General features: G+C 39.2%; 1 protein-coding gene across 4 annotated transcripts; it reads left to right on the top strand.

The window, feature by feature from the left end:
* Nucleotides 1-178: 178 nt before the first annotated feature.
* Nucleotides 179-27,695, top strand: TMEM63A (transmembrane protein 63A). Of its 4 annotated transcripts, none has more exons than XM_048937923.1 (25): nucleotides 179-292; nucleotides 630-802; nucleotides 1,016-1,129; nucleotides 1,987-2,183; nucleotides 4,255-4,334; nucleotides 6,129-6,192; nucleotides 7,184-7,221; nucleotides 8,387-8,529; nucleotides 9,282-9,333; nucleotides 10,466-10,574; nucleotides 11,011-11,081; nucleotides 11,500-11,580; nucleotides 12,131-12,254; nucleotides 12,583-12,716; nucleotides 15,335-15,472; nucleotides 16,826-16,979; nucleotides 17,809-17,915; nucleotides 19,531-19,617; nucleotides 20,234-20,296; nucleotides 21,260-21,422; nucleotides 21,848-21,953; nucleotides 23,252-23,419; nucleotides 25,435-25,550; nucleotides 25,941-26,000; nucleotides 26,586-27,695. In XM_048937923.1, the coding sequence occupies exons 4-25, from the start codon at nucleotides 1,998-2,000 to the stop codon at nucleotides 26,748-26,750; spliced, it is 2,409 nt and encodes an 802-aa protein (XP_048793880.1). In that variant the 5' UTR covers nucleotides 179-292; nucleotides 630-802; nucleotides 1,016-1,129; nucleotides 1,987-1,997; the 3' UTR covers nucleotides 26,751-27,695. The 4 variants fall into 4 exon arrangements, with proteins under 4 accessions (XP_048793880.1, XP_048793879.1, XP_048793881.1 ...); XM_048937924.1 differs by having other exon boundaries at nucleotides 181-292; nucleotides 633-802; XM_048937922.1 differs by lacking the exon at nucleotides 630-802.

Here is a 27,695-nt window from a genome sequence, read left to right as displayed (position 1 = left end):
ATACTTTTGGCAGCGCTACAGAAGAAAGAGATCATGAAAGCAAGAGCAGCTTCCCCTCATGATTTTCCTGTATCATTCCTTCTCTGGGGGCAGCGTTTCAGGCTCTGCCAAACACGAATAAGGAGGCGGCCGCAGTCAGGAAGCAAAACCCGCCCGCTGCGCTGCCCCGCCGGGGAGCCCGGGGACCAACGGCCGCCGCCGCTTCCCGCCCCGCCCGCTGCCTCACGGCGGCTGCCAGCCTGGGCGCGGGACGGCACGCATGCGCGGGGACGGGGACTTGTTGCTCGGGCCGGTAACTCGGGCCGTGCGGCGGCAGAGGGAGGGCGGGGGGCAGCGGGGCCGCGGCCGTGAAGGTAGAGGGGGGAGGGTGGGTAGGGGCGGCGTGAGGCGGCCGCGGGGCGGGAGAGAGGGTGAGGCGAGGCCTGAGGGGCGGCCGCAGGGCGGGAGAGAGGGCGAGCCGAGCCGAGCCCTGAGGGGCGGCCGCGGGGCTGCGGCGGGTGCTGCTCGCTTCCTTCAGCCCCTCAGAGGGAGCAGTGCGGGTCGCGGTGCTCGCGTTCTCCGCGAGGTCTCGTTGGGCTGCAGCCGCGCAGCTCCACCTGGGGGTGTTGCTGTACTCGTTATCTTCTTAGCAGCTACCTCGTTTGAAAGTAAAGGCTTGCAAAATCGGACACTGAATCTGATGAGCTGGGTGCGTTGCTACCGTTCTAACCTGTGGTCTCTGCGATGGATGTGATGGAAGGTCCCGCAGTGTGCTAAAAGCTGCTCTTCTGTCAGCACTAAATTTCTTAGAAAGCAAGAACAGGTTCGCAGCACACATCGTGTATATATCTTTGTCAGCTGGGACAAAGGCTGCCTGTTGTCTCCCAGCTTTGTGCAGTCTAACACTGAGCAAATTCTGGTTTGGGAGGAGCATTCTCCCATGCGAGCTGTTCTGTTTGGTGGCTTTTGTTTTGTTTTGTTTCTATTTAAAAGGAGACCTTGTGGTTAATCATATTCTTTCATTTACATCCTCCAGAATAGCGCTGTCATGTGTGGCCTTCTTGTAGAGGTGTGATATCCCCAAAGTAGTGCATCTAGGCCTGTGATGAGGACCTGCAGTCTTTGATTCCAAAGGATAAAGCTTTTTGGGGTATGCTTTCTTTATGAATTTATCAATCAGAAGCATGTTCTACATGGAGCGTATTTCTGTCTGAAATAGATAAGAACCATCACATTTATAGGGTCCAAGAAAAGCAATGCTTGAAGCTGAAAGTCTCAAAATAAGTGGGCAGCTGTATGCACTGATTAAAAGGTGTTTGTATCGGTAGCTGAGTCTTGTGTGTTGTCTACTAAATAATTTGAGCAAGTCAGTTGAATAAAATGAGGTAAATGGCTGTTCTCTTAGAAAAATGAAAATATTCTTTTGTGTTAGCAAGGTACTGTAGTCACTGTGCCTGTTCTCTTAGCTGAATTCTCCTGTTAAAAAGGAAAACATGCAGTGTCCAAAGAGCAGAGAAAGAGGAATGTATTTGTGTAGTAATTCTTTTCAGGAGAATTAGTGACAATTTTGTTAATGATCTCAAGGCCTTTACAAGCCAGTATGGTCACACGTGCTCGTCAACTAGGAACAAAGTCTTTGAACTGCTATAATGTGTTAGAGTGTCTAGTGCCCTGTGTTACTCCTACAGTCAGAATCCAGCCTGAAATAAGTAGTTTAATGTTATAGATCAGATGATGGAAAGGTCTGTGTGTTCTTCAGTAGCTTTCCTCAGGTGTCTGTGGAAAATGGGATCAGTTAGATGTCAGGCATTCTCACTTGGGCACTGCCAACAACTGAGTCTGTCAATTATTGCAAAAGTATTTCCCAGATAAAGAGAAGTGATTGTCAAATATGACTATTTTTTCCAAAGTTCTTTCCTTGTTGAGTCTTCCTGTGCTTTTCTTTCAGTACATCATGCAAATATCAAGCAGGCTTTTCATGTAGTTTCTTCTTTTCTTTTTATTAAGGGAAAGACAAGATGAGCCCTCTCTTCTTTCTGGGTATTGGAGATTCTCATCTGGCCTATTCCTGGAATAGAAGTGGATTTTTCAACTCAACAAATGAGACGTACTGCTACAGCACTGCCCGGGGCAGCACAGTGCTCCAGGGAGTAACTTTCGGTGGAATCCCAACTGTCTTGCTGCTTGATGTCACCTGCTTTTTTGTAAGCCTGGTTTCTATTTATTATATTGAAAATACTAGAGCCTTCTCAAAAGTTACAGGTTGTGCTGGATTCTGTGTTTATCGGGTAGTGGTTTGTTTCTGAGAATCACCAAAAATAACAAATATGCTATGGCCATCCTGGGAACTTCAAGGCACTTTTCAGGTATTAATAACAGTGACAGTCATCCCACCTGTATGTGAACTGAATGTTGGATGTATAAATGTAGGAAGAGTGCAGAATGATTGGGTCTGTATTTAGGGCCAAGGTGCTCTTTGAAGTGGTAACTCAAACTTCTATGTTTTGTCTTATTTTTTTCCTTACTATGGGTATACTTTTGGTAAGGGAATGCAATTGCTAAATTGCTTGTCCAGAGGAAAATGTCCTGATTGTTTTGCAAGAGAAGTTGCAATATAGAATATCTGTCACTTCCCAAGTGTCTGAATTAGATCTCATAAAGCAGTGAAAGAAGTAGTGTACTAAGAAGCTCAGTCTGGATAAAAGGAAGAAATGGATTAGTTTGCTAAGGCAGGCCTGGGGTTCCAAAAAGTTTTTGGTTATTTTAATGAGATTGGTCTCAAACTCAAAAGTGTTCCTAAGTCACTAGAAAAAATAAGAGCTGTAGGCTGGCAAATTAGTATGAGAATTGAGGTTTTGATAATAAAATCAGACTGAAGGGATCACATTTCCCAAATTCTAGAAAGCCATGTGAGGAAACTTAAAACTACCTATGTGAGGTCTGAGCTGGTAGTTCTGTAAGAACTAGAAGATGTACCTAAAAATTATTTAGTAGCGCTTAATAAAATTTTGTCAATTTTTTTTTTCCCAAGCTGTGGTTGAATATAAAGGTAGCCTCTGCACTGCACCTTTGCCTAGACAGGAAGAACTAGCTGCAATGCAGAAGACTTTTTCTTGTTCAACTACCGAGTACTGCAATTTATTTAGCAACTCCCGTACTCCTCCTATGCTTATGACACATTTATGCAGATCTCTTTAATAACTGCCAGTTGATGGGTTTCTGAATATTATTTCTAGCCTGGTTTCCTGAGGAAGTGAGGCTTATGTGTTGCATTATGCACCCATTTTGCCTGTCAGTTCCTCCTCCTAATAGCTGGAGAATATATTAGCCAATTTAAGCCTGGGTTGTCTTAGACTATAGAGGATTTGGCATCGCTGAAATTTATGAATTGCATGAAGCTTAATGGACAGATAAAGGAAAAGGATCTCAACTTTTATTTCCTGTTGGGGAGAAGGTTATTGTAAGAAAGCTTTATTTATTGCAAAATGCGGAAGTTAGCTGGGTAATCTTGACATGTATCCTGGCTGACCCTTCAGTACTTGCATAGCATGAGATAAGTTACATCACTGGCACTACTTTCTGGCCAAACAGGTATGGGATGTAGGAGGGGCTGGAAGGTGAGAGTGTACGTGTTAACATGTGCATGGAAAACAGGTCTTGTTAGTTCTGCGTCTTACAGAGCAAGTTCTTCTTTTAAAAAAAAATAAAAAATAAGGCAGTACGTCTGTGAAATACACTGATTGTTATTATTATTTTTTTACTTAGCCTCTTTCAAGAAAGGAAAATATTGGGAGGAAGTCAAAAAATGAATGTTTCTGGGTTTTATGAGTTGTACTAATGCATGACTTATTACTGAGTAGGATATAAAATAATTCTGGAGAAAATGGTTAAAACCCTACAGCCAGTTACATTAATGTTAAATAAAAAATAATAAAAGAACGGCATTGGAAGTCTTCTGTCATAGTTCTGGATGCAAGTAAAGGAGAACAGTAAAGGTGTATATGTGAAAGCTTTGAACTGCTGTCTTTCACAAACCTGGATATGCATTCAGTTCAGACATACGACATTCAGGATTCCTTCATAAATGAGGACAGGAAGGTGGCTCTTGTGCTCCTTTGGTCCCACTGGGTTGGTTTGTAGTGTGATCACCACTGGGGCCATTAACTTGCGATAGCTGGTTTAAGACTTAGGACAGCGTTTTTTTTAACAGCACTTATGCACCCAAGAAAGCTGATTACAAAATAAAATATAAAAATCTCTGTTTTTGTTTTCTAGATTTTAATATTGTTGTTTTCCATTATAAGGAAGAGATTCTGGGACTACGGACGCGTTGCTCTTGTGTCAGAAGCTGAAGGGTAAAAAGATACACAATCAGATTGATTTGTTGAAACCTTCTAGGGAACGTGGAAGCAGTGGAGTTAAGCAGGGCTTAATTTAAGTGAATTTGTATCAGTTAGATGTTGGTAATCACATATGTGTACTTGTTAAAAATGTAATCCTCCTACCTTGTTTGAAATATGTTCTGCTGCAAGTTCCTCTTTGCAGTGTCAGTTTGAAAACTGCTTGTTTGCCTTTGTCATTGTAAATTCCCTTCTCCAGCTGTGGGTTAAGGGAGTGGATGTAAAAAAAAAAAAAAAAAAAAAAAAAAAGGGAGAGAGATAATGGGTTGCTTGTCTGCTAACAAGTCATGTGGCTACATATTAATGTTTACAGTGCTTCTGTGACAGAAGGATACTGACTGTTGTGCATGTCTCGATTCAGGCCCAGTATCTTCCCAGAGCTCCTCTATGCAGACTCTACTGTGAAGGGTTTAGAAATAATTTAAAATCGAATGTCTTTTAAATGGTTTCTGAAATTCCCCACTGATTTTTAGTGAAAACTGCAACCGAGCTTTTGATTTATTTATTTGTTTTTATTTTTACGATTATTTCTACGAGGTGATGTCTCAATGTTCAAAAACTGGTCATCTCTTACGAAGAGAATAAGCTTTACAAGTGAGACTCTTGCTTGTTTTAATGGTACAGCTAAATTCATAGAATTGTAGAATGGCCTGGATTGAAAAGGACCTCAAATATCCACAGGCAGGGTCGCCAGCCACTGGACCAGGCTGCCCAGAGCCACATCCAGCCTGGCCTTGAATGCCTCCAGGGATGGGGCATCCACAGCCTCCTTGGGCAGCCTGTTCACCACCCTCTGAGTGGAAAAACTTCCTCCTACTATCTAACCTAAATCTGCTCTGTTTCAGTTTAAAACCATTCCCCCTTGTCCTATCTCTAAGTTGTAGTTAAGTCCACAATTAATTAGAAGGAAATGGCTCAAGGTGTTTCTAGACTCATTCCATGTACACGTGTGAAAATTAGATGTGCAAAAATAAATAAATAAAAAAGGGCAATAACTGAGGCAGCTTTAATCTAGCCAACTCAGGCAACAAGAATGAAGAGGCTTCTCTGTGGGCTGTAGAGATCTGCATGGGACAAGCAGGTCCTTGAGCAGTGAGTTGCACTGTAGGCTGTTCCTGTTCCTATAGCACTGTGGCCTAGGCCAGAATTATTGTTAATACATCCACAAATCCCGTAATTATGTCACATCACCATTGCAACGTTTCTTTTTAGCGACAAACTGAAAGCAGGTACTTTGCTCTTTCTATTGAAAGCTGCACATTCTCTCATTGTCTTTAGCCTTGCTACAGGGCTGAATTTGAATGAGGAGGGCACCCTGCTGGTAAAGAGAAATTCTGAGTAGTGGCTGTAAGTTGAAGGGAGAGATGTAGAGGGAAACAAGTTGGTCTCTTGTGATGAGGAGTATCTGAAATACCTTGCAGAACTGATCTTGCCTAGACTTAAAAACCTGTTTTGTATTAAACTGCACTCATATAAAAGAACACCTCAATAAAACGCTCGCTTTTATTTCTAGTTCAGTTACTCTCTTTTCAGGAGCTTACAGGTCCTGACTTTTGAACGTGAGGCACTGTACTAGCTTCCATAGTTAGGCATATGCTACAAGGTGAAAACTGCTGCCTTTGTAAGTGGAAGAAGTGTTTTAATATTATTTCAGGTAGTTACTTCAGAATTGTTAAAGTGGAAATAATTATTTGAAACTCCAGCCTCAGTTATGAAAGATACTTGAAAGCATCATTTAATTTATTTCAGTGGAGTAAGATATACCCACTCATCAGCATCTTCATCAGCACCTGAAGCTCTTGAGTATGACAGTGTAAGTATTTTAGGATTTCTTTAAGTTTTTCTGATATAAACTACATAATGCAGTTTGTTATAATTTGCCATTCCACCTTGCCCAGTGTATTAGTCTGTACTTCTGTACAGATGGTCTTTCAGTGTGAAAGTTAGTAGTACATCATGTACTGTGTTTTTATAGAGCTATTAATAGTGTGTCCATTTCTTGACAAGTTATTGTTGTATAAGCAATCAGTATCTTGTGTCAGTGTTGTTAAATAACTCTCAAGTAGGAGAGTGGTTGTACATTGTACATTGTAATACTAAAACTAGTTAGTAGTGGAAGAATTTTTTTGCTTAAACTCAGCAATTCTATCATTGAAACGATTGAATAAAAATGTCTCTTAATTGAATACTAACATGAAAGAATAGGCCTTTCAAGGGAGATGTGTTGTTTTTTTTTTTTTTTTTTTTTTTTGCTCTTAACCATACTAGAACATTCAGTGGGATGTGATCTCTCCTGTACTGTTTCACAGGAGGGTTTTTAAATCTAGATGATTTCTAACTGGAGTTAATATCTTAAACTTGTATCAGATTCTCATACAGCTTCTCCTTGAAATTGGAATCTCTAAAAGCATTCTTTTAAGGGGAGAAAATCACCATTCTAAAATTGTGCACGAAATACCAATTTTCATAGTGAGATTAAATCTTGACTTCTCTTCAGTGAGGATGGGATCTAGACTTGTATAAGTTTAAGGAGCCCAAGCAGTAAATACACAAGTAATGCCCCTCAAATCTTAAATACGCTGTGAAGGCCGACATACAGATTACCTTTTAGAAAGTGTGTAGAGCAGTAGGTGTTTTTCTGTGTGTATATTCTGTATTTTTCCCTTTCTAAACAATGATTTCAGACTATCTGGCTGCCAGCTTTTTAGCTAAGAGATTGGCTTAATAGAAAAACCCCTAGCATCTACCCTGTCCAATTAAGAGAAGTATTTCTATGTTAACTCCTACAACTTTTTTCTTTCCAGGGCTTTTGTTCTTGGATGGCGGCTGCTTTTCGGATGCAGTAAGTACAAAAAATAAATAGTAAATCACTTTTTAAAATTGTTTTTATAAAAAAAAAAAAAAAGAAAGACTTTTTGTGCTCCTTTTTTTTTTTTTTTTTTTTTTTTTTTTCTTTCCTGAGTAGACAGAATTTTAATACAAAGAGCGCTGCAGGTGCCTCCAGTGTGTGGGCAGTAGTGGGTTGGGGAAAAAAAATAACATGAAAACAAGGTGACTATATAGGAATGCTTCTCCAGGATACACTTGCCTTTCAGTTGACAGGCCAGAGACTTCCTGATATAGGAACAATGTGTGAACTGAATTGAATCTAGGCCTTTTGTATGGATTCTGAGCTAAGAACTTGGCTCCAGGCTTACACCCTTCAAAGGGTACGATGTGGGTGTTCCCCTGTTTGAAGCCAGTAGGCCCTGGAGCAGGAAACATGGTTTCCGTGCAAGGAATTCTGTGGAGAACTGGTGACTTAGTTGGGGCTGGAATTGCAGGACAAAGTAAAGCCCATTCTGTTGTTTTCCAGAAAGCGAGCACTAGATTTGTGGTGTTGGTTCTTTATGTCTCTTGGAGCTTAGTGAATAATGATTTTTAAAAATGCACTTCTAGCTTGGATACCTTGAAACAAGAAAGTAGTGCAGTTGAGATTTTCTCCCCTTTTGCTAGTCCCTTCCTTTCTCAAGAACTCATACTTTACTCATCTGTCTTGCTGAAATTGAGTAGATGCTAGGAATTCTAAGGTTAAGGTGGTTCTGTTATCATTATCCTCAAAGGAAGCCTTTCTTGAGATGTGTGAATGCTGTCACAGGTGACCCTAAAATTTGAGATGTAGGCTTTCCATTGTGGCTGTTCTAAAGCAGAAAGTTGTGGCAGATGTCTTTGTCCTCTTCCAGCTTGATATAAGGAACTTGCATGCATATTTTCACGTTACTTGTTTCCATCTTAAATTTCATCATATTAATTTTTGTATGTTGATTCTGTGCAAGAAAAAGACACTTCTGAAACTCAAAGCAGTTAAACTTATAGATGAGAGAACACAGTGGTGTTGAGAAGCGATAGGAATTGGAGGGGAAGTCATTGGGTGAACTGAGAAAAAAATGTATGTTCAAAAACCCCCAAACAAGCAACTGCATGAGAACTAAGTAGACTGATGATGTGCTTTTTTGTCTCTGATGTAGTGATGATGAGATTCATGACAGATGTGGTGAAGATGCCATACATTACCTTACCTTCCAACGTCACATCATCTGCTTGTTGGTTGCTGTCAGCATTTTGTCTGTTGGTGTCATATTACCTGTCAACTTATCGGGTGATCTTCTTGGTAAGAATTTTTTTTTTAATTCTGAAAGGAATCGGCTTTAATGCCATTGTAAAAGCATTCAGGACCTTCTGTTTGTTTGCTCCCTTCTGCCCTGGTTTTGTCCCAGTTTGAGTAGCAAATCATTTTGCTGAGTCTTTGTACTGACCGGGCTGAAAGAATTGTTTCATGTTTCTTGCAGTCTTAATCCTGATCGACTGGTACTCGACAAATACAGTGTGTTCTCTAGTCTGCCACCTGTCCTATGGAATATTAATGAACACAACTCTGGCAGATCTTGTTTAAACACATTTCTGTTTTTGATAACAAGCCTTTATTAGCCCATAAAATGTACTTATGTGCTGACTTCCTATCAGTCTTGCTAAGATCACATTTACAGGCTTGTACACATTTACAGGCTTGACCTCGGTTGATGATCTTGGTTTACACTGCTACTCATCAGTTCATTTTGATTTTTTTCCCAGGAGCTCTCAGGCAGAGGGCTTCTTTATATTTTGTCTGGTTTCTCTTATACAATGTTGCTTGCATCTTAGTTTGTGTACTGATTTGCTGATTTTCTCCCCCCCCCCACCTCATTTATCCCTCCTCTACGGTGAATTTTAAAATGTAATTCTGCCAACCAATATTGATTATGATTAAATCATTTTAATGTTGAAGTAGATCAATGTCTGGGAAAAAAAAAAAGCATTTTTAGTTTGCAGGTGTATTTTATACCAGCTAATGATGCTATGTGGTTTGTGTTTTTTCCTTCTTAGTTAAAGATCCCTACAGTTTTGGAAGAACAACTATACAGAACTTAGAAACTGGGTGAGTGAATCTTGGAAGGTACTTTTATGCTGATGTCTGTTTCCTGCCATAGTTTCTGAATACATGCGTTGATGCTTGCAACGTGGCTCTCAGGGTAGGAATTACTTAATCGTGCTTTGTCAACTGAAATCAGGATGCGTTCTCCTTCAGGCTGTATGTTATGGCTCTGATAAGAAATCTATGATCTTGGCTTCTACTCTCCCAGCTCTTTTTTTTTTTTTTACCACCTGTTTGTCTTGGCTAATGATTGCACATCTAACAATATTGTTTTGAGAAATACCTATGCCAGAAGAAACTGTGTTGTGGAAAGGAAAACAAAGCTGACAGCTTTACTGTAATGTGCAACTCAGATAACTTAAATTCTCTTGAACCAGATTTGTGAATGTCTCTCCCATTTGAGTTCACAATTCAAGTAACTTCATTTAAAAAAAAAAGTCTGTAAAAATGGTTGCAATACTAATCTGTACGGCTTTTCTTTTATATCATTGTTCAAAACTTCTCTATCCATTCTGTAGTGTCCAATAGAATATTTGCCAATGCACTTTGCTTTTATCTAACTGTTATGATTCCTTGTAGCTAGTGAGGATTTTGTTGTTCGGTTGGGTTTTTATCTGCAAAATAGGTTCCTGTATTTTATGTTATTAGTAGTACTCATCTCAAAACTGAAGAGCTGCATACAGAACACTTTTCTGTGTTTAGGTTTGGAGGAAGGAGCCATCGGGAAAGTGGGGTTTAGCCTCTGTATTAGGATGTTTCTGGTTTGGATAAGGGTTGTATTCAAGGGGAGTTCGGTTATGCGTTTAGCACAGTAACCACTGACCAATGAAAAGTACCTTGGCTAATATCGTGGAGCTTCCAATTAGTCATCTGAATGCAAAGGCATAAGCTCAGTGTCGCCTAAAATCAGCTGTTTGTCTTGCACCTTCATTAATTGTGCACTGTAAAATGTATTGGGTAACCCTAATGCCTGTCCAAGGATCCGTATGTGCATGAGTGTTTATCAGTTACTACCTTTTTTGTTGTTTTGTGTTTACAGAAAGGTTTTAATCTGCTTAGCATTTTGATGACTATGTGTATCGGTAGGATAATTAGTTCTTCCTGCTTCTCATGTTCATAATGTTTTGTCCAACAGTAACAATCTTCTTTGGCTGCACACGTGTTTTGCTGTTGTTTACCTGATTCTGACTGTTGTCTTCATGAGTCATCACATGAAAACAGTCACATATAAAGAAGAAAATATAGTAAGTTTCTGTGTTGGGGTTTGGAAAACAATCAATCTGTGTGTGTGGGCAGGGGTGGGGGAGAGAGGGAAGGAATGGGCCAGGTCTATTTGAAAGCAGACAGTGCTAAAAAAGCAAGTTGCTGGGATGCCTCCTCTTTGCTAGAATGTAACATAACTGAAAGAATTCACTGCAAATGAATCACCACTGAGTTGTGAGAAGTGTCTGGAGATTGGGGTGGGTGGGGGTAGTAATAGGACCTTGTGAAATTGTAGTGCCTTTAACCAGTGCAGGTGTTTTGCTATCTTGAATAGGTACTGCTCCCATTGAAATATCCTACCTTTTTTTTTTCTCCCCATCTAAAACACAGCTACTTAGGAGGAAGGCAGTGATGCTGCATATTCTCTCTTTACTGATGCCATTTTTCAAAATAGGATTTCTTGTTTTTCTTTTGCAGGTTAAGTGCACATTGTTTATAACTGGTCTTCCAAAAAATGCAAAACAAGAAGCTATTCAAGGCCATTTCGTGTAAGTTCCATGCTTAATTAGGAACAAAGGACTTAAAATTATCCTAGTAGTTTTAACTCCCAGGCAGAAATGTGTTTGACTCTTGCGCTATTTCTTATCATCTTCTAAAACTATCTCTTTCCTTAGAAGGAATTGAGAATAGAATGAAAAATGCTATGTTTCAATAGAACTAGTTAGCTAATGTTAAAAATAGAACCCAAAATGTGGCTGTTTCCACATTTCCCATAAATATTCCCATATGGCTTTTAGTTGGGAATAATGCTGCACATCTCATGCTAACGTAACTTTGAACGCTGGTCTCTGTGGAAGGCTCTCTGTGCTACCTTGTTCAGAAGTAATTGAGATACCATTTAGACACCAGTGATGGTCTTTGAAACAGTTTATTCAGTGTACTTCTCTTGTATTGCTTCGTTTTCAGTGCTGCCTACCCAACTTGCGCTGTGCTGGAGGTCCAGCTATGTTATGATGTATCCAGGCTTATTCATCTATTTAGAAAAAGGTACTTGTTTTTGTATCTATCTGAATTTAGCATAATTTTGTAGATATCTTGCAGGTTCTTAATCAACATTTTGACATTTGCCAATAGTACTAAGCTTGCACATACTAGAAATGATTTCTGCTTTTACAGTTCTGTTCTGCTTTTCAGTCAGATTCAGTTGTGTTTTGAAGTATGTGTTTCTAAAGGCTTGGCTGGTATGTCATTGTTTGCTTGGTCAGACAATACAAATTAGAAAACCCAGCTGCTGAATTAGTAATACTAATTAGTAATTAGCAGACTGCTGCTGTGGTCAGGGAAGAGGGAAATATGTTTACTTCTGGACTATACAATAGCAACTTTTTTCTTCCGGAACCTCAGGAGTGTAGACTCTTCAATGCCATTACAGGCTTGAAAATTAATTGTACAAAGTAGCTAGAATAAGGTTTATGAATGCCTTTGACTGATTAGCTGTCAGTCTTTGACACAATGTTTTCTCTTGGGGTTTATGTTCTTTGTAAGCTTGTTGATACTGTTTTCTTGCAAAATGTTTTGGATGTGTTTTTCCACCTAGAAATGAGGCAGAGAGAAGCCTGACTTACTATAAACATATGTATGAGAAGCATGGCGATCCAGTCAAAGTCAACCCTAAGCCATGTGGTCAGTTCTGCTGCTGTGAAATGAGAGGATGTGAAAGGGTGAGAGATCTGTTCATTTTTACAGTGACTGGGTAGATCATATCGAGTAGTTTTTATGTAACATCCTGTGAGCTTAAAAAATTACTTATTCAGGGAACTTATCTTTCATATTCTTGTGCAATAGAGGAAAGGATTTCCCCAAAACTTTAGTAGTGTAACCTTAGTGCAAAAAGTAAATACAAGAGAACCTTCTGTTTGTTTGTCTTCATGTGGTGACATGATTTGTAATTTGTGGAAGGAAGAAGGACCGTGGTTTGTGTAGACTGTATTTTAATGAAGGTATCAGCCATCTGATGCTTGGATGTAACACTCATCAATTTCTTAACAGGAAGATGCTGTGGAGTATTATAGTAGAGTTACAAATGGACTGATTGAGGAATTCTCAAAAGAGGAAGAAGCAGTTCAAAACAAACCATTAGGAATGGCATTTGTAACATTTCAAGAGAAATCCATGGCAACCTAGTAAGTTTCATCTGCCATCTTCTTTGTTCTCTTTTAACTTTAATAGTACAACTGATCTTGTTTGTGTTGCTTGTCTGCTTATGTTGCTTCTTCTTCCTTTCTTCTTCTTCACCATCATGTGGATTTGTTCTGCTCTGCTTACTGGTAAGTTTTTCTGCAAATATGCATTTAGCCTCTATATTTCAAATGAAGAATTAATTGCCTAAGAGACTAAGTGGCTTGGGTACTTACTGGGGTAAGAATCCCTACTTTGTGGGGTCCATTAGTCTAGGTTAGTAGTAGGCCAAATTAGTTGGATCTTGGAAAGGGGTTACTGATTTCTCCATTTTGTAATGTACAAAAGTAGTTACTAAGCTATCACAGTGGGTGCTACTGAGTAACCTCGGCAAAGCAGTGAGCTTGTTTTAGAAGTAGATTCTAGATGTTTGGTGTTGGTGAAGTACTGGGAGGAGTAAAGAGAAGAAACCTAACTTCCCAGCACTGTGTGTCCTTAAATATGTAGAAAGAAAGCTTAATCACTTGCTGTGCAAGTTACAGGAAAAAATGTCTGCACTCAGCCTTTTTATGTTGTGTGTGTGTGTGTATAAATGTGTGAGTATATATTTAAAAAAAACCCTTCTTTTGTGTTCAATACACAAGTTGTTAGATGACCTAGGATAAGATGATTCAAAAGCCTGTAAAATGAAATTTGTGTTGTAGGACTTATACAAGATACTCTAGATTTTGGTAATAGTGACTACTTTTCAAGATGGGAGGTGATTGTGTGGCACAACCTTTTGCTTTCATGTTGCTTATATGACCCTCAAGATCTTGACTTCATACAGATTTTACAGTTGTTACATGTCTCTTACCTGTTTCTGTAGATTCTTGTGTAGATGCAGTATCAGAAGCTAAGCCCCTTATACCCAGTTGTTTATACAGAAGATGTACGTAACCTGTCCTTTTCAATTGACATTTTGTGGGAATCCTCTACTAACACAAGGTTGAGTAGAAGGAAATAGAACAATACTCGTGTTACAAATGCAGCACACCATGCCTTTTTTTTTTTTTCTTTTCACTATAGTCTTTCTAGTTTTCTACATTCTTTTGACCTTCAAATCACATTGGTGATAGAGTCTTCCAAGGCCTTTGTCTTTTCAGGGAAGTCTAGGCTGTAGGGTTTCAAGAATTTAAAGTGCTGGGGAAGTTTTGTGTGGCTCCAACTAAAAGCAGTGAATTGCATTCCTCTTCTGATCTTGTCATGTTACACACTTATTAAATATTACACACTATTTAAATATTTTAGAGCACAGAATAATCTTTCAATGTGTGAAACTGGAAGAAGAAATAAGCACTGAGGTTTCTTCTCTGACTGTTAACTTGTTTATAATTTGGATGTGATAATTTCTCAGTGCGCGCATCAGAGTTGCATTACAGACATCTCTGAGTTGAATCATGGAGAACTGAAAAGATTTTTATTGCTGTGAACTCTATTCTCTGGAAAATTAGATTACATTTGATGTTGAAGCCACCAGATTAGAAAATTATACGGTGTCACTAGTGGTCTCTGCTCCACAGAGCCCTGAAATAGGATGGGAGAAGCAGAAAGCCAGGACTGAAGTTCATGGCATCAGATAGCTGTAGAAGCTTGATTAGTGCTGGTGCTCACGTTTGTGTAGCGTGTCTGGAAGTGCTAAAGATTCCTGCTTATTTACTTTTAAAAAACAAGCTATTGAATTATAATTAACTTTCTTAAATACTTGCTGCAAGATGCTGATGTCCCTGCTTGCATTCTGGTAAGGTAGAGATCTGTTTTGTCATTTTTGCTTTGTTTGTTGTTTGTGTGGTTTCTTAATTGTCTCTGTTTTCTTAATGTTATGAGCATAACTGAGAAACAAGCGTAACCAGGAATTTTAGAGTCCCCTCATTCAGATATGATATATTTCTATTTCCACGCTAGTGTAGCAGAGAACTTCTGCACCACAGCACACACACAGTTGTACTGTGTCTAAATAAATGCTAAGCATTTCTGTTGGTGTGTTCTGAGAAATCTTTGGAAGGACTTACTCTGGCTGTGTTTAAACTTAAAGTACACTGATAATAAACTCAGGAGATAAGTATTGTGGATATTCTGGGAGTGGGTGAAAGAAGATATTTCAAATTGTTATATTACTTGCATTATAAAAAATTGTGTGAAAAATCAAAATTAGTTAAAATTCATTATGCCAACATCAAATCTGAATGTAGATTAAAGGATTGATTTGCTTTGACTTGAAAACAACTGTAATTACGTGAGATGTTTGGGGTACTGGCTGCCTTTGTTTCTATTTTCCAATGCTCTCAGAGTTTTGTTTTGTTTTTTAATATGAGCCTTTGCTGCACTGATAGCAGCACTGAACAGTTTGATTCAAGGTTATTTTTTTGTTTTCCAGTTTTGTTAGGTACCAAAGGCTTCTGTTAATAACTGTATCTAATGGTCACTGCATGCACGAGATGAAGTTACAACGTTATCTGAACACTGTCTTGATCTCTGGTTATTAAAAGAAAAAAAAAATGCCTTTTAGTGCTATGGGCAGTGTTCCTTCAGCATTTTCAGGTGTAGTAATTTGGAATAATCCTATTTGTTTTCCTCCTTGCAGTATCCTTAAGGACTTCAATGCCTGCAAATGTCGGAGTATTAAGTGTAAGGGAGAACCCCAGCCATCATCCTACAGCAAGGAATTGTGCGTAACAAACTGGGAGGTTAAATATGCTACCTATCCTGAGAATATATGTTGGTAAGATTCCTGTCTTCTATCCATTTTATTTATAATACTTTAGGTTTAGAATAGGGACAGAAGAAAGGGTCTGTATTTTATTTTATTTTTTTCCTCTAACCCAGAAATGAGACTGATGTAAATTCTTATTTCTATTAATGGTGTTCTTCTTTCACCTTGGGGACACCTCTCAGAGGCTGATTAGGGTTTTGCTACCCCAAAGTTCTGGCATCTGCTTTTTCTGTTAACATGAAATAAATAAATAGATACATAAATAAATAAAAAATATTCATCACTCTGTACCTCAGCAGTTCTGTCTTTTGGCAATCGTGTGTAACTGTTGCTGAGGTCTGAGGTGAGGAATTTGGTGTTAGAATGGAGTATTCTCCAAGTTTGTATAGGTGTGTATCTTTTTTTTTTCATGTGCTGCAGGACAAATATAGCCTGATCCACTGTGTGAACTGTGGTCTGTCTGCCAGTATCTTTTGAGTGATCCAGTAACTTTACCCATCACAGACAGGAGAGAGTGATGAAAATACATAATTTTGAATCGGGCTGTTTCTGTGCTATCTTTTGTTGTGCTTACAGGCTAGAAATGACCAAACATTTTCTAGTTGCTTCATAAGTAACTTAAGATTCAATCAATATAATGCTCAGTTTATGTGACAATAGATTAGTTGTGGCATCTCTGTTGCAAGTTAGGCACAAAAAAATGTGTTTGTTTTTTCCCCGTGAAGAAGAGGAGAAACAGTGATTTGCTGTGGGTTCAACATGATAGTTGTCATTGCTGGGGGTGATAAAGAGCCTCTCTGTCCCTGTTTTGTCTACTTTAAATGCTTGGCTTTGGCTGAGGCTCAAATCGTTCTGTTCCTTTGGGGAATTGTTTCAGGAAATATTAAGAACACTGCCTGTTTAAGACCAGATTTTGCTGTGGATTCAGTTGGATGTTTTTTCCTTACTTTTCAAATCACAGCATCTTGGTAGATTCTGCCTCTGAGAGCTGTTCTTCATATAGTTTCAGTCTCTTGTTTTAACTTTCTCAGTTTAATACGTAGGTGCAGAACAAAAAATTGCTACATCCCAGGTCTTAACTACTTTGAACATTGTGTTTAGGTGTTATAAAAGACTGAAGAAGTTCTCCTGCATGCGCAAGCTATGTTATCACTTAATGAAACCACTGCAACTTTTCTTATTTCTATTAACAACTGGAACTTTGTTTATGTATCTTGTTTGTACAAATGAAGTGCTTTGTTCATACAACGTAGAGAATATGAAAAAGCAGTGCCACCTGTCACTTGACAGGTAATATGTACTTTTAGCAGCAAATGCTTACTGCTTTTTTTTGGTTTTTTTTTTTTTTTTTTTTTTTTTCAGGAATAATCTTTCGGTGCGTGGGCTGAACTGGTGGGTCAGATGGTGGTGCATTAATTTGTCTCTTCTTATTTTGCTGTTCTTTCTTACTACTCCATCCATAATCATATCAACCATGGACAAGTTCAATGTCACTAAACCTATTCACTACCTTAATGTGAGTATCACCGTGTTTGGATATAGCTGTATATAGGACAAGATGTTATTAAAGGGATGGATGTATGGTTTAAAAAAACAAAATCAATGTATACAGGCTAAATCTGTTGAAATTTTCAGAAGTGTTTTGTGTAGCTGCTGACTTACAAAACACCCACACACCCACACCCACCCACCCACCCACCCACACACACACACACACACACACACACACACACGTATGTCCAGAATCAGTCCCTGGTTCCTCCTCTTTTGTTCCTTGATTGGCTGAATATTTTCATCTGAAACTTTATATTATTATCAATCTTATATTTACTCGTATCTTTGGATTGTAGTTTTTACTACATTTAAAATGTTGAGAATCTGAAACATTTGCCAGTTTTGTATCCAACTTATATTTAGATTTTTAGCATGAGAAGATGGGAATTCAGATTTTAAGCTCTGAAGAAATGCCATGGTTTGTTTTGCTTACCAGATTGAAAACCAGGATGCCATTATACGTCTAATTTCAGCTAAAATCTCTTACAAATTGTTCATTTTAGATATTTCCAAAAGCTTGCGTGTACGACCTAAAAACTGCTTGTCAGACTTCATCCTCATGGAATTCAATCCCCAGTCCTGCTCCTGTTTCTTGTCTTGCACACAAGAGCTGAGCTCTAGCTCATTTTGAACTTATTCAGATTCAAACTTGAATCTCAAAAAGATTGCCTTAGTGTGATCTGCTGACTATCTACAAAAAGCTGATTATTGCAGCCTCTGTTCTAGCACAGCTGTATTAAAATGCCTTTAACATTTACTCCACCCTCTTTTTTTTTATTTATTTCCATCAGAATCCTATCATCAGTCAGTTCTTCCCAACACTCTTGCTCTGGTCCTTCTCAGCTTTGCTGCCAACAATTGTTTATTATTCAACATTGCTGGAGTCCCACTGGACAAAGTAAGCAAAATCTTCCACTGTTTTGGCCTTATCAGCTGAATTACTGATTTAAAAAAAAAAAAAAAAAAAAAAAAAAAGGAGAAGCACTCAACTGTTTATGGTGTTGGTTTTGTTTTGTTTTGTTTTTTTAAGTCTGTGGAGTTCTTGTAGCAGGGAATATCATCTTTTCTTCTCTTTCTAATATTGTAACCAATGTTTTGGAGTTATTCTACTTGTAGTATTAAGTACAAAACCAACCAGATGATTCACTTTTGCTCCCCCTTCACACACACTTTGTGTTTAAAGCTTAATTAGAAAAAAAATACTCCTTCAACAGGGAGCATGGTTAGTACCTCAAATCTCCCTGAGGTCGTTCTCTAGGAAGGTAAAAAGTGGGGGGTTTTGATCCCCTAAGGCTGAGAACACTGGGGTCTCAAATCCTATTTTGAGGGCTCCAGCTACTGACAGCTACTTATAAGAAAGCCATCATTGTTATTTTGCATGACCTGGATGTAACAGTGCACAAATCTGTGCTGTTGGATATTGCTAGTGGTGATCTGAGAAGGCCTGCAGGACCACAGCCTGTCAGGTCTGTTGACATAAGATTTTCCAGGTACAACCAGGCCACCCATAGGTGTCAGGTGATGTGCTGCTAACCTGGTGGAGCTCTTGATTCGTGTGCTGGGTTTCATGCTCAGTTTACCTGTGTTACTGCACACTGAATCCAGTTGTACCTGCTGTTGTTTAATCTTCTCCCTACAGCCATTGTTCATTTTTTTGATTCTAGGGTCAAATCCTTTTTATTTTTTGTACCATTCCCTTCCAAGACGTTGTCCAGAATTTTCTGTTGACTTGTCAAAGTTGCATACATTTCATCAATGCTTTTTATTGATAATTGCACTTGCCTCATCAACTTTGAGCCATTTTAAATTGATCACAAGTTTTCTAGAGTTGCTAGCGATAGCAGATTTAATTTCAAGCCTTACTATAGCTGTACTAACTGATAGATCCCATAGTGCCCAAGGGCTATGTGATCCTATAAAGCCACTGTGGTTTTAATGCCTAATTTGATACCATCCTTAAGAAAATCAGTTGTTTATGGCGATCTCTGCAGTTTTCTGGTGACAATTAGTCACTAGAAAGATGTTCTTGCTGCTGTAGGAGTGGTAGATTATTAGTAATGTCATGTTGTTCTCAAAGTGTTGATGTTTGGCAAGTAAAGTAGCTTATCTGAGTGTCTGATTTCTTGGAGGTGATGCCATTCTGCATACTGCCTACTCTCTCCTGGCATAAGGTTTGGTGTGGAGCTTGTTCACAAACTGTTGAGAGATGAGTATCACTGGCTGACAAACCAGCTGTGATGGGTGCACATCTCCTTGCTTGCAGTGCAGGACTGTAGTCTTGTTAATCCAGCATCTGGATTAGTATTCTAAAATATTTTCTGTGCCCAAGAAGATACTGAGAGTCTGCTTGGTCCAAATCAGTGTGTCTCAAAGGCGTTTCTGTTGTATCTTGCAGCAATGCAATATGGCAGGGGAAGCTGGAAGTCTTCTGGGTGCTGATGTTCTTTGGGCAAAATTCTTCATGCGTGGAAGGCTTTCATATGAATTTCTTATTAATTTTCTTTTGTTGGTAGATCTGCAGAGAACAGAATAATGATGCATAAGGTCTACATATTTCTGATCTTCATGGTATTGATTCTGCCTTCCCTTGGTCTCACTAGGTAAAGCCATATTTTGGTAATGTTTGAATATTTTAATAATATTCTTATAATATTTTTGTAATATTCCTTTGTTTGCTAGTTGAAACTTAGATATTGTACTTTCATCCTTTTCCAGACTGTCTGGTGATCTTGTCATTACACTTTAAATATAATGACAGTTATTACAACTAGATAATATTACAATATCTCAATGTTCACCTTTCATCTGAGGCTGTCTTAGCCTTGCCTATTTCTGCAGTCTGATTTTCTTGTAGCAAAGGGATCTCTTGACAATGAAAGATAATTTCTAGTTGAAAGTAGCCCATACTGATACAGCCAAGAGCCAAATTTCCTGACTCTTCAGTTACGGTTTCTTTTCTTTTCTTTGGACCCGTACAGTGGTTAGCTAACTGGATAGCATGTCTTTGCCCTACCTATATGATGGTTGCTAAAAATGAATCATTAAAACTTTAGTATGAAGTGGATGTTTGATTATTCGTCTTCTTTTTTTCTCTGCCAGCTTATGACTGTCAGTAACTATAAAGCTGAAATAGTATTCTGAACTACTGAAAAAGAAGCATTTTTACACAATAAATTACAAATAGCCTCTAAATCACATTAGCCATCTTTCTTTCAGCCTTGATTTTTTCTTCCGTTGGCTGTTTGACAGAGAGTCGTCTGATTCTGCCATTAGGCTGGAGTAAGTATTAAGCAACTTCTTGCAAGGTTATTTAAAATGCTTTTTATCTGTGTCTAATTTTGGTTAGTGTTTACTAAAGTTAGCACTGGGGTGATACTTCCAGAAAAGTGAGAGTAGGAGACAACACAAATGCCTTTGTTGTGAAGAAATCCGTACCTTTTCCTGCTAGGTAGCATATGCAAAATTTCAATGAAGAGTTATTTTTCCACGTCCTTGAAAATTCTGTCGGAGATGCAAAAAGACAGGATGGGGTGAAGGGACTAGATAATGTAGTGAGGATTGTTGCATGTCATTGATGGGAAAATCCTCCTGAAGACTGCAGTGAGACAAAATAGCTGCAGCACTTCTTGAAATCCATTAACTCACTTCTGATTTTAAGAAATACAAGTGTTTTTATGCCAGTACTGCAAACTTGCAGATATTGGTTATTAGAACCTCTGTGACTACAGGCTGGACACAGTGGCTAGTTTGTGAGAGACTGGAGGGAAAGAATAGGATGCAGTTACTAAGAGATGATGTTTTCCCACCGCTATTTCAGATCAGTAATGGGAAGATGGTTAGGAGTTTCTAAGCTGGGAGATAAGGCTGCCGTAGGGTAATTTTATCTCATCTTGTCTCAAGTTGCTGCTAATAGACATCAACTGTTGCTCTCTTCTGCTATCAGCCACCCATCAGACTCACTGTCTTGTTTCTTGAGCAATTTATTCCTTATCCAAACAGTGTGACTCAGCAAGTCTTCTTACAGGCTAATTTGCAATAGCACTATAAAAGTACACTTTTACAGTATACTGCACGTACTGCCTTTATAGTTATGTTGTACTCTTTTTCAGCAAGATTATTAGACTTGTAGCTACTTCTCATGGTGTTCTGTACCTCTCCTTATGGAGAGAGATTTCTAGAAGTGTGCGTATGTTCTTTCTACTTGTTTGTCTGCCTTCCAGTCACTGATGTATTTCCTTGTAGATGTGTCTTTTTGCCTGACCAGGGAGCGTTCTTTGTGAACTATGTGATTGCCTCTGCTTTTATTGGCAATGGGATGGAGCTGCTGCGCCTGCCTGGCCTCATCCTTTACACCATACGCATGGTAATGGCCAAGTCCACTGCAGAAAGGAAAAATATTAAACAGGTATTAGAGCCTTTCCTTAGCACTGGGAATAATGGCCAAAAGCTGTGGCATCTTGAGCTTTCTCTACTGCTAAAGCCAGCAGAGGGATCAGTACAGATACAATGGGCTATGCAGTGAGATGAAGGTTCTGTGTCTGGCACAGTCACTTTTAACCTTGTGGTTTCATGTAGTTGCTTCCTGTAATTGAAAATAACTTTGAGGAATTCCTGTAAGGCTATGAAAGTAGTAATGTATTTTCTGTAGGTATAGCTGTTTAAAACATGTAATGCTAGTGCATATTTGCTATTAATACCTCTCAAGGAAATAAGTGATCTCTCCTAGGAGGGTATAAGAGAAGGTGAACTGTTGTTTTAGTCTGTCTACCTTAACTTCTGACATGTTGATAGATTACTTGAGAGATAAGAATCTTTGTTTCTCTTTCCTAGCAACAGGCATTTGAATATGAATTTGGAGCAATGTATGCCTGGATGTTGTGCGTGTTCACTGTCATCATGGCCTATAGCATTACATGCCCCATCATTGTCCCATTTGGTAAGTTTCCAATGAGCTGTGGGCCCTGCATAGGTGAGGCTGAGGCAAGTGGGAGCTACATAAGGCCCAGATCTGGTTTCTTAGTGTACTCTTCAGATGCTGATCACTCTTAGGACTTTGATCCACATTTCCATCCCTTCTTGTGGAGAAAAGGACAGAAGAGGCTTTGTTTGGCACGTGGTCTTAGGCTTGCCTATGGACAAGAGGAATACTGTGTGCTCCAATAGCCCTGCTGGCTTAGACTGCCAGCTCATTAGGAGTGCAGGACCTTCAGAAGTTATCCAAATCTCTAAGTCACAAGCTATGTTTTTTCTAGGAAGTTTCCTTTGCACCGTATCACAAACAAAATTAAAATTTATGCCTTAAATTACTTATGTAGGTTTGAGGATTTCTTTGCTTTTGCTGTACCAGTCATTAAATGCACTATGAGCATGCAGAAGACATACCACTGTCTAGAACTCTCGGACAATTGCCCATTTTCACTGCCTGGGATCTGAACTATGTTTCATTTTATTGCATCTTTTGTTCGTAAACATTGTTTTTATGTATGAAGAACTCTTTCAACAGCTACACTTATTTCCATTCTCAGGCATGTTGTACGAAGTCATTTGATAGTATTGGCATAATCTTTTTTTAATCTAAAACTTTGGAAAGCTAGATGCAGTATAATTAGCTAAATAAGATATTTTTTCAGAACAATTTTTAATCACCAATCTTATTATTGGGAGAGTGTGGCCGCTTTTTAAACAACACAGTTTATGTTTATTTAGACTTCTTTGTGTGCAATTGTAAATATTGGAATGTGCTACTGTGTACTTGAGCTGCTGTAATTTGCAACTGTCACATCTGTAAGTGTTTTGTTGGGGATAAAACACAGCTGATTTGAAATCCAGACATGAATTTATCGAAGGCTGAGAAGCAAACGCAAAGCTGCTGTTAGACCTTTCCTCTTTACCAGTACTGTGTAAGGAAGTTTCCAACTCTACCCAACCACTGTGACCCCATGTGCCAGCAGTAGGGTGGAGCTCTGGATGCACCCTGAGAGCAGGAGTGGGTGATAGAAGTTTGAGGAGAGGGGGAGGGATGGTGAGACCTTGGGGGTCTTGGCACTGCCTCATGAGCAAATTTAGGAGCAGACTGCTGTCATGCAACTGTATCTCATTCATATTTGGCCCGTATCCACCATTAGTATCTGAATTTTGGGTCACTTTGTTTGTGCAGGTTTCCTCGCAGAATTGTTGCTTTTATCACATTTGCAACCCCCTTCTCCTTGGATTTTCTTTTTTTTTTCCTTCCAGGGTTAATATATATGCTCCTGAAGCACATGGTTGACCGTTACAACCTTTACTATGCGTACCTCCCTGCTAAGCTGGAGAAAAAGATGCACTTTTCAGCGGTGAATCAAGCTCTTGCAGCTCCAATTCTCTGCCTTTTCTGGCTTTATTTTTTTTCTTTTTTGAGGTTGGGTAAGTATAACCTGTTCTCACTGAGAAGATACTCCTACCTCTTTTGCCAGCATACCTAAATTACACGTGAAACTTCATAGACACCATGGGCTTCTCTTTTTGCTCCAGTAAATATGAAGTTATGGTGGTTACGTATTGCACTGAGTTTGAACTGGCCAATTGAGCTGTGGAGTGACAGACTTATTACAACAAATTAAGAAAAAAACCTCCACACAAAATATATCAATCTCTTCAGAGCTAGTTCTCACTAGTGAAATGGCTCTTGGCTTTACTACATGCATTTGTATAATCAGTCTGGGTGAATTGGCTACTGCTTCTTTTGTTTAAGAAAAGAAGTGTTAGAATGTTAGCTAATGATGCTACTAAGACCTGCTATACGCTGTCCATGAAACTTCACATGAAAAACTGCAGTGAGATAGTGACTCTCCTCCTCATTCTATGATTTGAAAACTCATGGTTTTACATAATTTCTCTTAGATATGTGAGTGTTCTTTATTTTGCAAACACTTGGTACTAATAGCATTGGCTGTGATACGCTAACAGCTTTGACATCAGAAGAGGTTCATGATGGCTCTTTACCCCTAGGAGGAGGCATTTGGCAAGGGATGAGGGTGACACTTGAAGGAGCTGAATTTCACTTCTTGGGAAGGGAGCCCTGTGTTTTATCTTCTCTGTTCTCGCAGCACTGATGACAAATCAGTATGCTTCACAATGTTTTTCTAGCATACCAGTAGTTAGACAATACTGTTGGCAGACTGTCATTTAACTTTAGGTAGCTCCCAGTAGATTTAAGAGGCACTCAGAACTACTGCTTCAGGCTATCCTTGGGTTTGAGCAGCTGTTGCTGCAGTAGTTGTATGCTTGAAAGCTTGTTTTTTCCCATGTTTCAAGAACTGTTTTTGCAAGCTGATATTTTTTCCACTTCCCTTTTCTGTTTGAACAGCAACATTTATTTGCTGTTATTTGTTGTTGTTTTGTCTCCAACCAGTCCATACAGATCTGTTCATATAACCTACTAAAAACTTGTTTGTTCCATGTCATTACCCATGCTGGTGTTATTAAAAACAAAACAAACAAACAAAAAAAAAAACCACCAAGCACCAAACTGGTGTTTATTTTTCTGGCCAAAGAAACTTAGGAACAGATGAGTTAACTTTTTTTTCCCCTTAATACTTACTCGAATAATCTTTACTGCAAAATGTGGTTAATTTCTTCAGAGTACTTCCTGAGTTTACCTGGAGAATAATCTCTGTATTCATTCTAATTGTTTTCTTACTAGTCTTCTTCTAGATCTTTTCTTTGTGTTCATTCCATGCTCCTACCACACCACCCCAAAGAATCCCACCTGGCTCCTTCATGTTTCCTCAGCTTTTTGTCTTCTTTCCTTTTCCTTAGATTCCTCCTAGTTCTGTCCATACTTCTAGTGCAATGCCCCATTTTTTGGTTTTAAAAGGCCAGTAGTACAGAAGAGCTTTATTGTTTGGTATGTGTACCTGAGACTTGCTTTTTTGGTAGCAGGGTTGCACCTCTGACTGCAATCCATTTTGTAATCATTGCAGCTGTATGCAATGGAGCTACAGTCTTATTATTCATCTGTAATCTGTGAAAGTCACTTTTCTCCTTTTGGTTGTTTGCAAGCCATTCCATTTAGTGCCATCACCACACCTAATAAATAGACTCTACCCATAACATTTCACAGATCATCAATAAAAGCATTTTAGAAGTAGATCCAGAATAGTTGACTGAGGGATGAAGGGAAGGATCTGTGAGCTTTGTCGCTCAAGTTTTACAGCTGCCTTTCTTGACCTCTGGAAAAAAAAAAGCTGGGAAAATGGCTTGTTCAGCAGTTTTACCAGCCAAAGAGATTTGTACTTAACCAGGCTCTCCAAGCTGAGGCTGGAAGTGGATTGTCTGGTCCTCTAAGGAAAAAACATGAGGCTTCTGAACGTGGGGAAGACAGAACGCGTTTTTCTTGCTGTGTATTTTTATATTGTATTCTCTGAATATTTTTCTAGGCTTTAAAGCACCTACAACAATGTTTACATTGCTAGTTGTCAGCATCACAATTGCTGTTTGCGTGGCTTACACTTGTTTTGCGTGTTTCAAGCACCTGAGCCCACTGAACTATAAGGTAAGTGATGGTAGGGTAGCACTTTGTGGCACCAAGCTATGCACCTAATGTAGTGCCAGCTGTTTGTGTGGGATTGTTTCTTGCCTTGTCAGCAGCAGTGCCTGTCTACAGGGATGCGTTACAGTGAGATGACCAACAAGGGCTGATCAGTAGAGGTGGGTTATTTGGTGCAGTGGAAAGTGTGGCAATGTTAGCAAGATTGAGAGGAAAGCAGTATGGGAGTGTATGAAAGAAAGCTAGAGGCGAGTTCATTACGAGACTGCAGTAGAGAACTGGCATTGCCCAGTGATTTATTTCTGCAGGTTTTTAAATGCTCACATTCCTTAATATTGTTTTGACTTAACAGTTTAATGTTCTCTCTCCTTTTCCCTCACCTGTTACCGGTTACAGATAGAAGACGTTCAAGGTGAAAGTGGAGACATAGATGTACGAACCATTCCGGCATCTTCTGTAAGAAGTTAAAAGTTACTAACATTCTCTTTCCTAGAGAAGCTTAATTTCTCACCCTGCAAAGAGCTTGTGTAGGATGCATTAGTCTGAATGGACTGTAGGACTTCCCATGAGTTGGTGGGACCAGCAAGTTCTGCAGCTGGGCTCCTTGACTGTTCCAGGTGGTGTTCCAGAAGTACCTTCGGCCGAAGCTTTAGGAGTAGTTGAGATGTGCTACTGTACGCTGTGTTACGGGCCTTACATCAGCCAGTACCTAATCTCTGGACAGCAGTCAGGTGTAGTCAATTGCCACTGCTTTGTGACTTTGAAGTTGTGACGTGACCAGCAGGTCTCTGCCTTGATGCTAAAAAGGCTGTGAGACTGGGGTAGAATTAGAAGTCTTTGTGCCACAGTCTACACATTGTGCACATTCAGATGAGTGTTGCACCAGGAAGCATCCTGTAGGGTGCAGAAGGCCTTAGTTGTTAAGGTGAAGAATGGGAAATGGATGAAAAGAAGAATGGCAAGGGAAAAAGATTATCCTGAGTAAATTTTCCCAGTATTACTCTGAGAGACTAGTAAAATCCTTAATGCTTGTGATTTCAGATGTACATCCCTCGAGTTTTGCAGCCTCGTTCTACAGAAAGGACGATGTTTGCCCATGAGGAGAAGCAAACATATGGTACCATGGGCAACAATACTTTAGGGGCAGAAGTCGCAACCTACTCTGCCCAGTCAGCAATTGAAAGAATAGCAGAAGGATCCATTTGAATGCCAAGGACTAACACACGGTGGAGCACTTGATCCAACTTTAGAAGAACTGATTCCTCACCATTGTCTATTAAGAATTCTGTTTCACAGATTACTGCCTACAGAAGAGATACAGAAATGATTCATTGTGTGGTCTGCAGCTGTGCTTGGAGATTAAAAAGCAGATGCCTTGGGACTGATTGTTTACCCTGCTGTCTACAAGCATTGCAAAATAAACATGTTGAACACGGAGCTGCTGATCCTCAGGGACTTCATGTCTGCTACTTCATTGCTTTCCTCACAAAGATAACTTATGCTGCATATAGATATCTGATCAGCAAAGCGAATGCAGCTCTATTACCAGATGTCATTTATTTATTGAAAATGATTCTAATTTTTTTAAAGCTTTAGTATTTATAAACTCCTTGGTATGTGCTAAATCCTGAAAGCAGTGCCACTTTTTGATAAAAGTACTGTTTGTGTGGGAGCTGAGGATGGTGTGTGGGAATCTCTCCTCTTGCCCCTCAAACTAGTTGGTATACACTTGAGCACTTTTGTTTTCCTCAAATAAGATGAGGGAGTTACTTTGCACTTGGATACTAAAAGTGCCAAAGCATAGGACTAGAGTAAAGAAGGGAGCCACTTACCTGATACTGCTTTTATATAATTATGGAGGGCACTTACATTGTTAGTTTTTGTTCACTATTTTTAAGGACCTTCCACAATGAATGCTCACCTGCCACCAATAAAGGAACATTTTATCTTTCTTTTAGTCTTGGGCCAAAAGAACAATTCTCTGGGGTTTTTTGTTGGTTTTTGTTTTTTTGTTTTGTTTTTTTCTGATGCCAATATAAGGTGTACGATACTAAGATTTTAAATTATGTAGTAAGTGCCAATTTATTTCAGACTACATTGCATCAAGGTGTAACTAGTGATCACAGAGCAATAAAACACTGGGTTCAGAGA

Source organism: Lagopus muta, chromosome 2 (genome assembly GCF_023343835.1).
Source record: "Lagopus muta isolate bLagMut1 chromosome 2, bLagMut1 primary, whole genome shotgun sequence".
Lineage (NCBI taxonomy): Eukaryota > Metazoa > Chordata > Aves > Galliformes > Phasianidae > Lagopus > Lagopus muta.
This window is presented reverse-complemented; position numbering and strand designations above follow the sequence as displayed.

Excerpts from the sequence above, each read along its gene's own strand:
- TMEM63A (XM_048937922.1), top strand. The coding sequence starts at position 1,998 with ATGAGCCCTCTCTTCTTTCTGGGTATTGGAGATTCTCATCTGGCCTAT. Across the intron at positions 11,082-11,499 it reads GCTATTCAAGGCCATTTCGT|TGCTGCCTACCCAACTTGCG; the intron begins GTAAGTTCCATG and ends CTTCGTTTTCAG. Across the intron at positions 21,954-23,251 it reads CCCCATCATTGTCCCATTTG|GGTTAATATATATGCTCCTG; the intron begins GTAAGTTTCCAA and ends TTTTCCTTCCAG.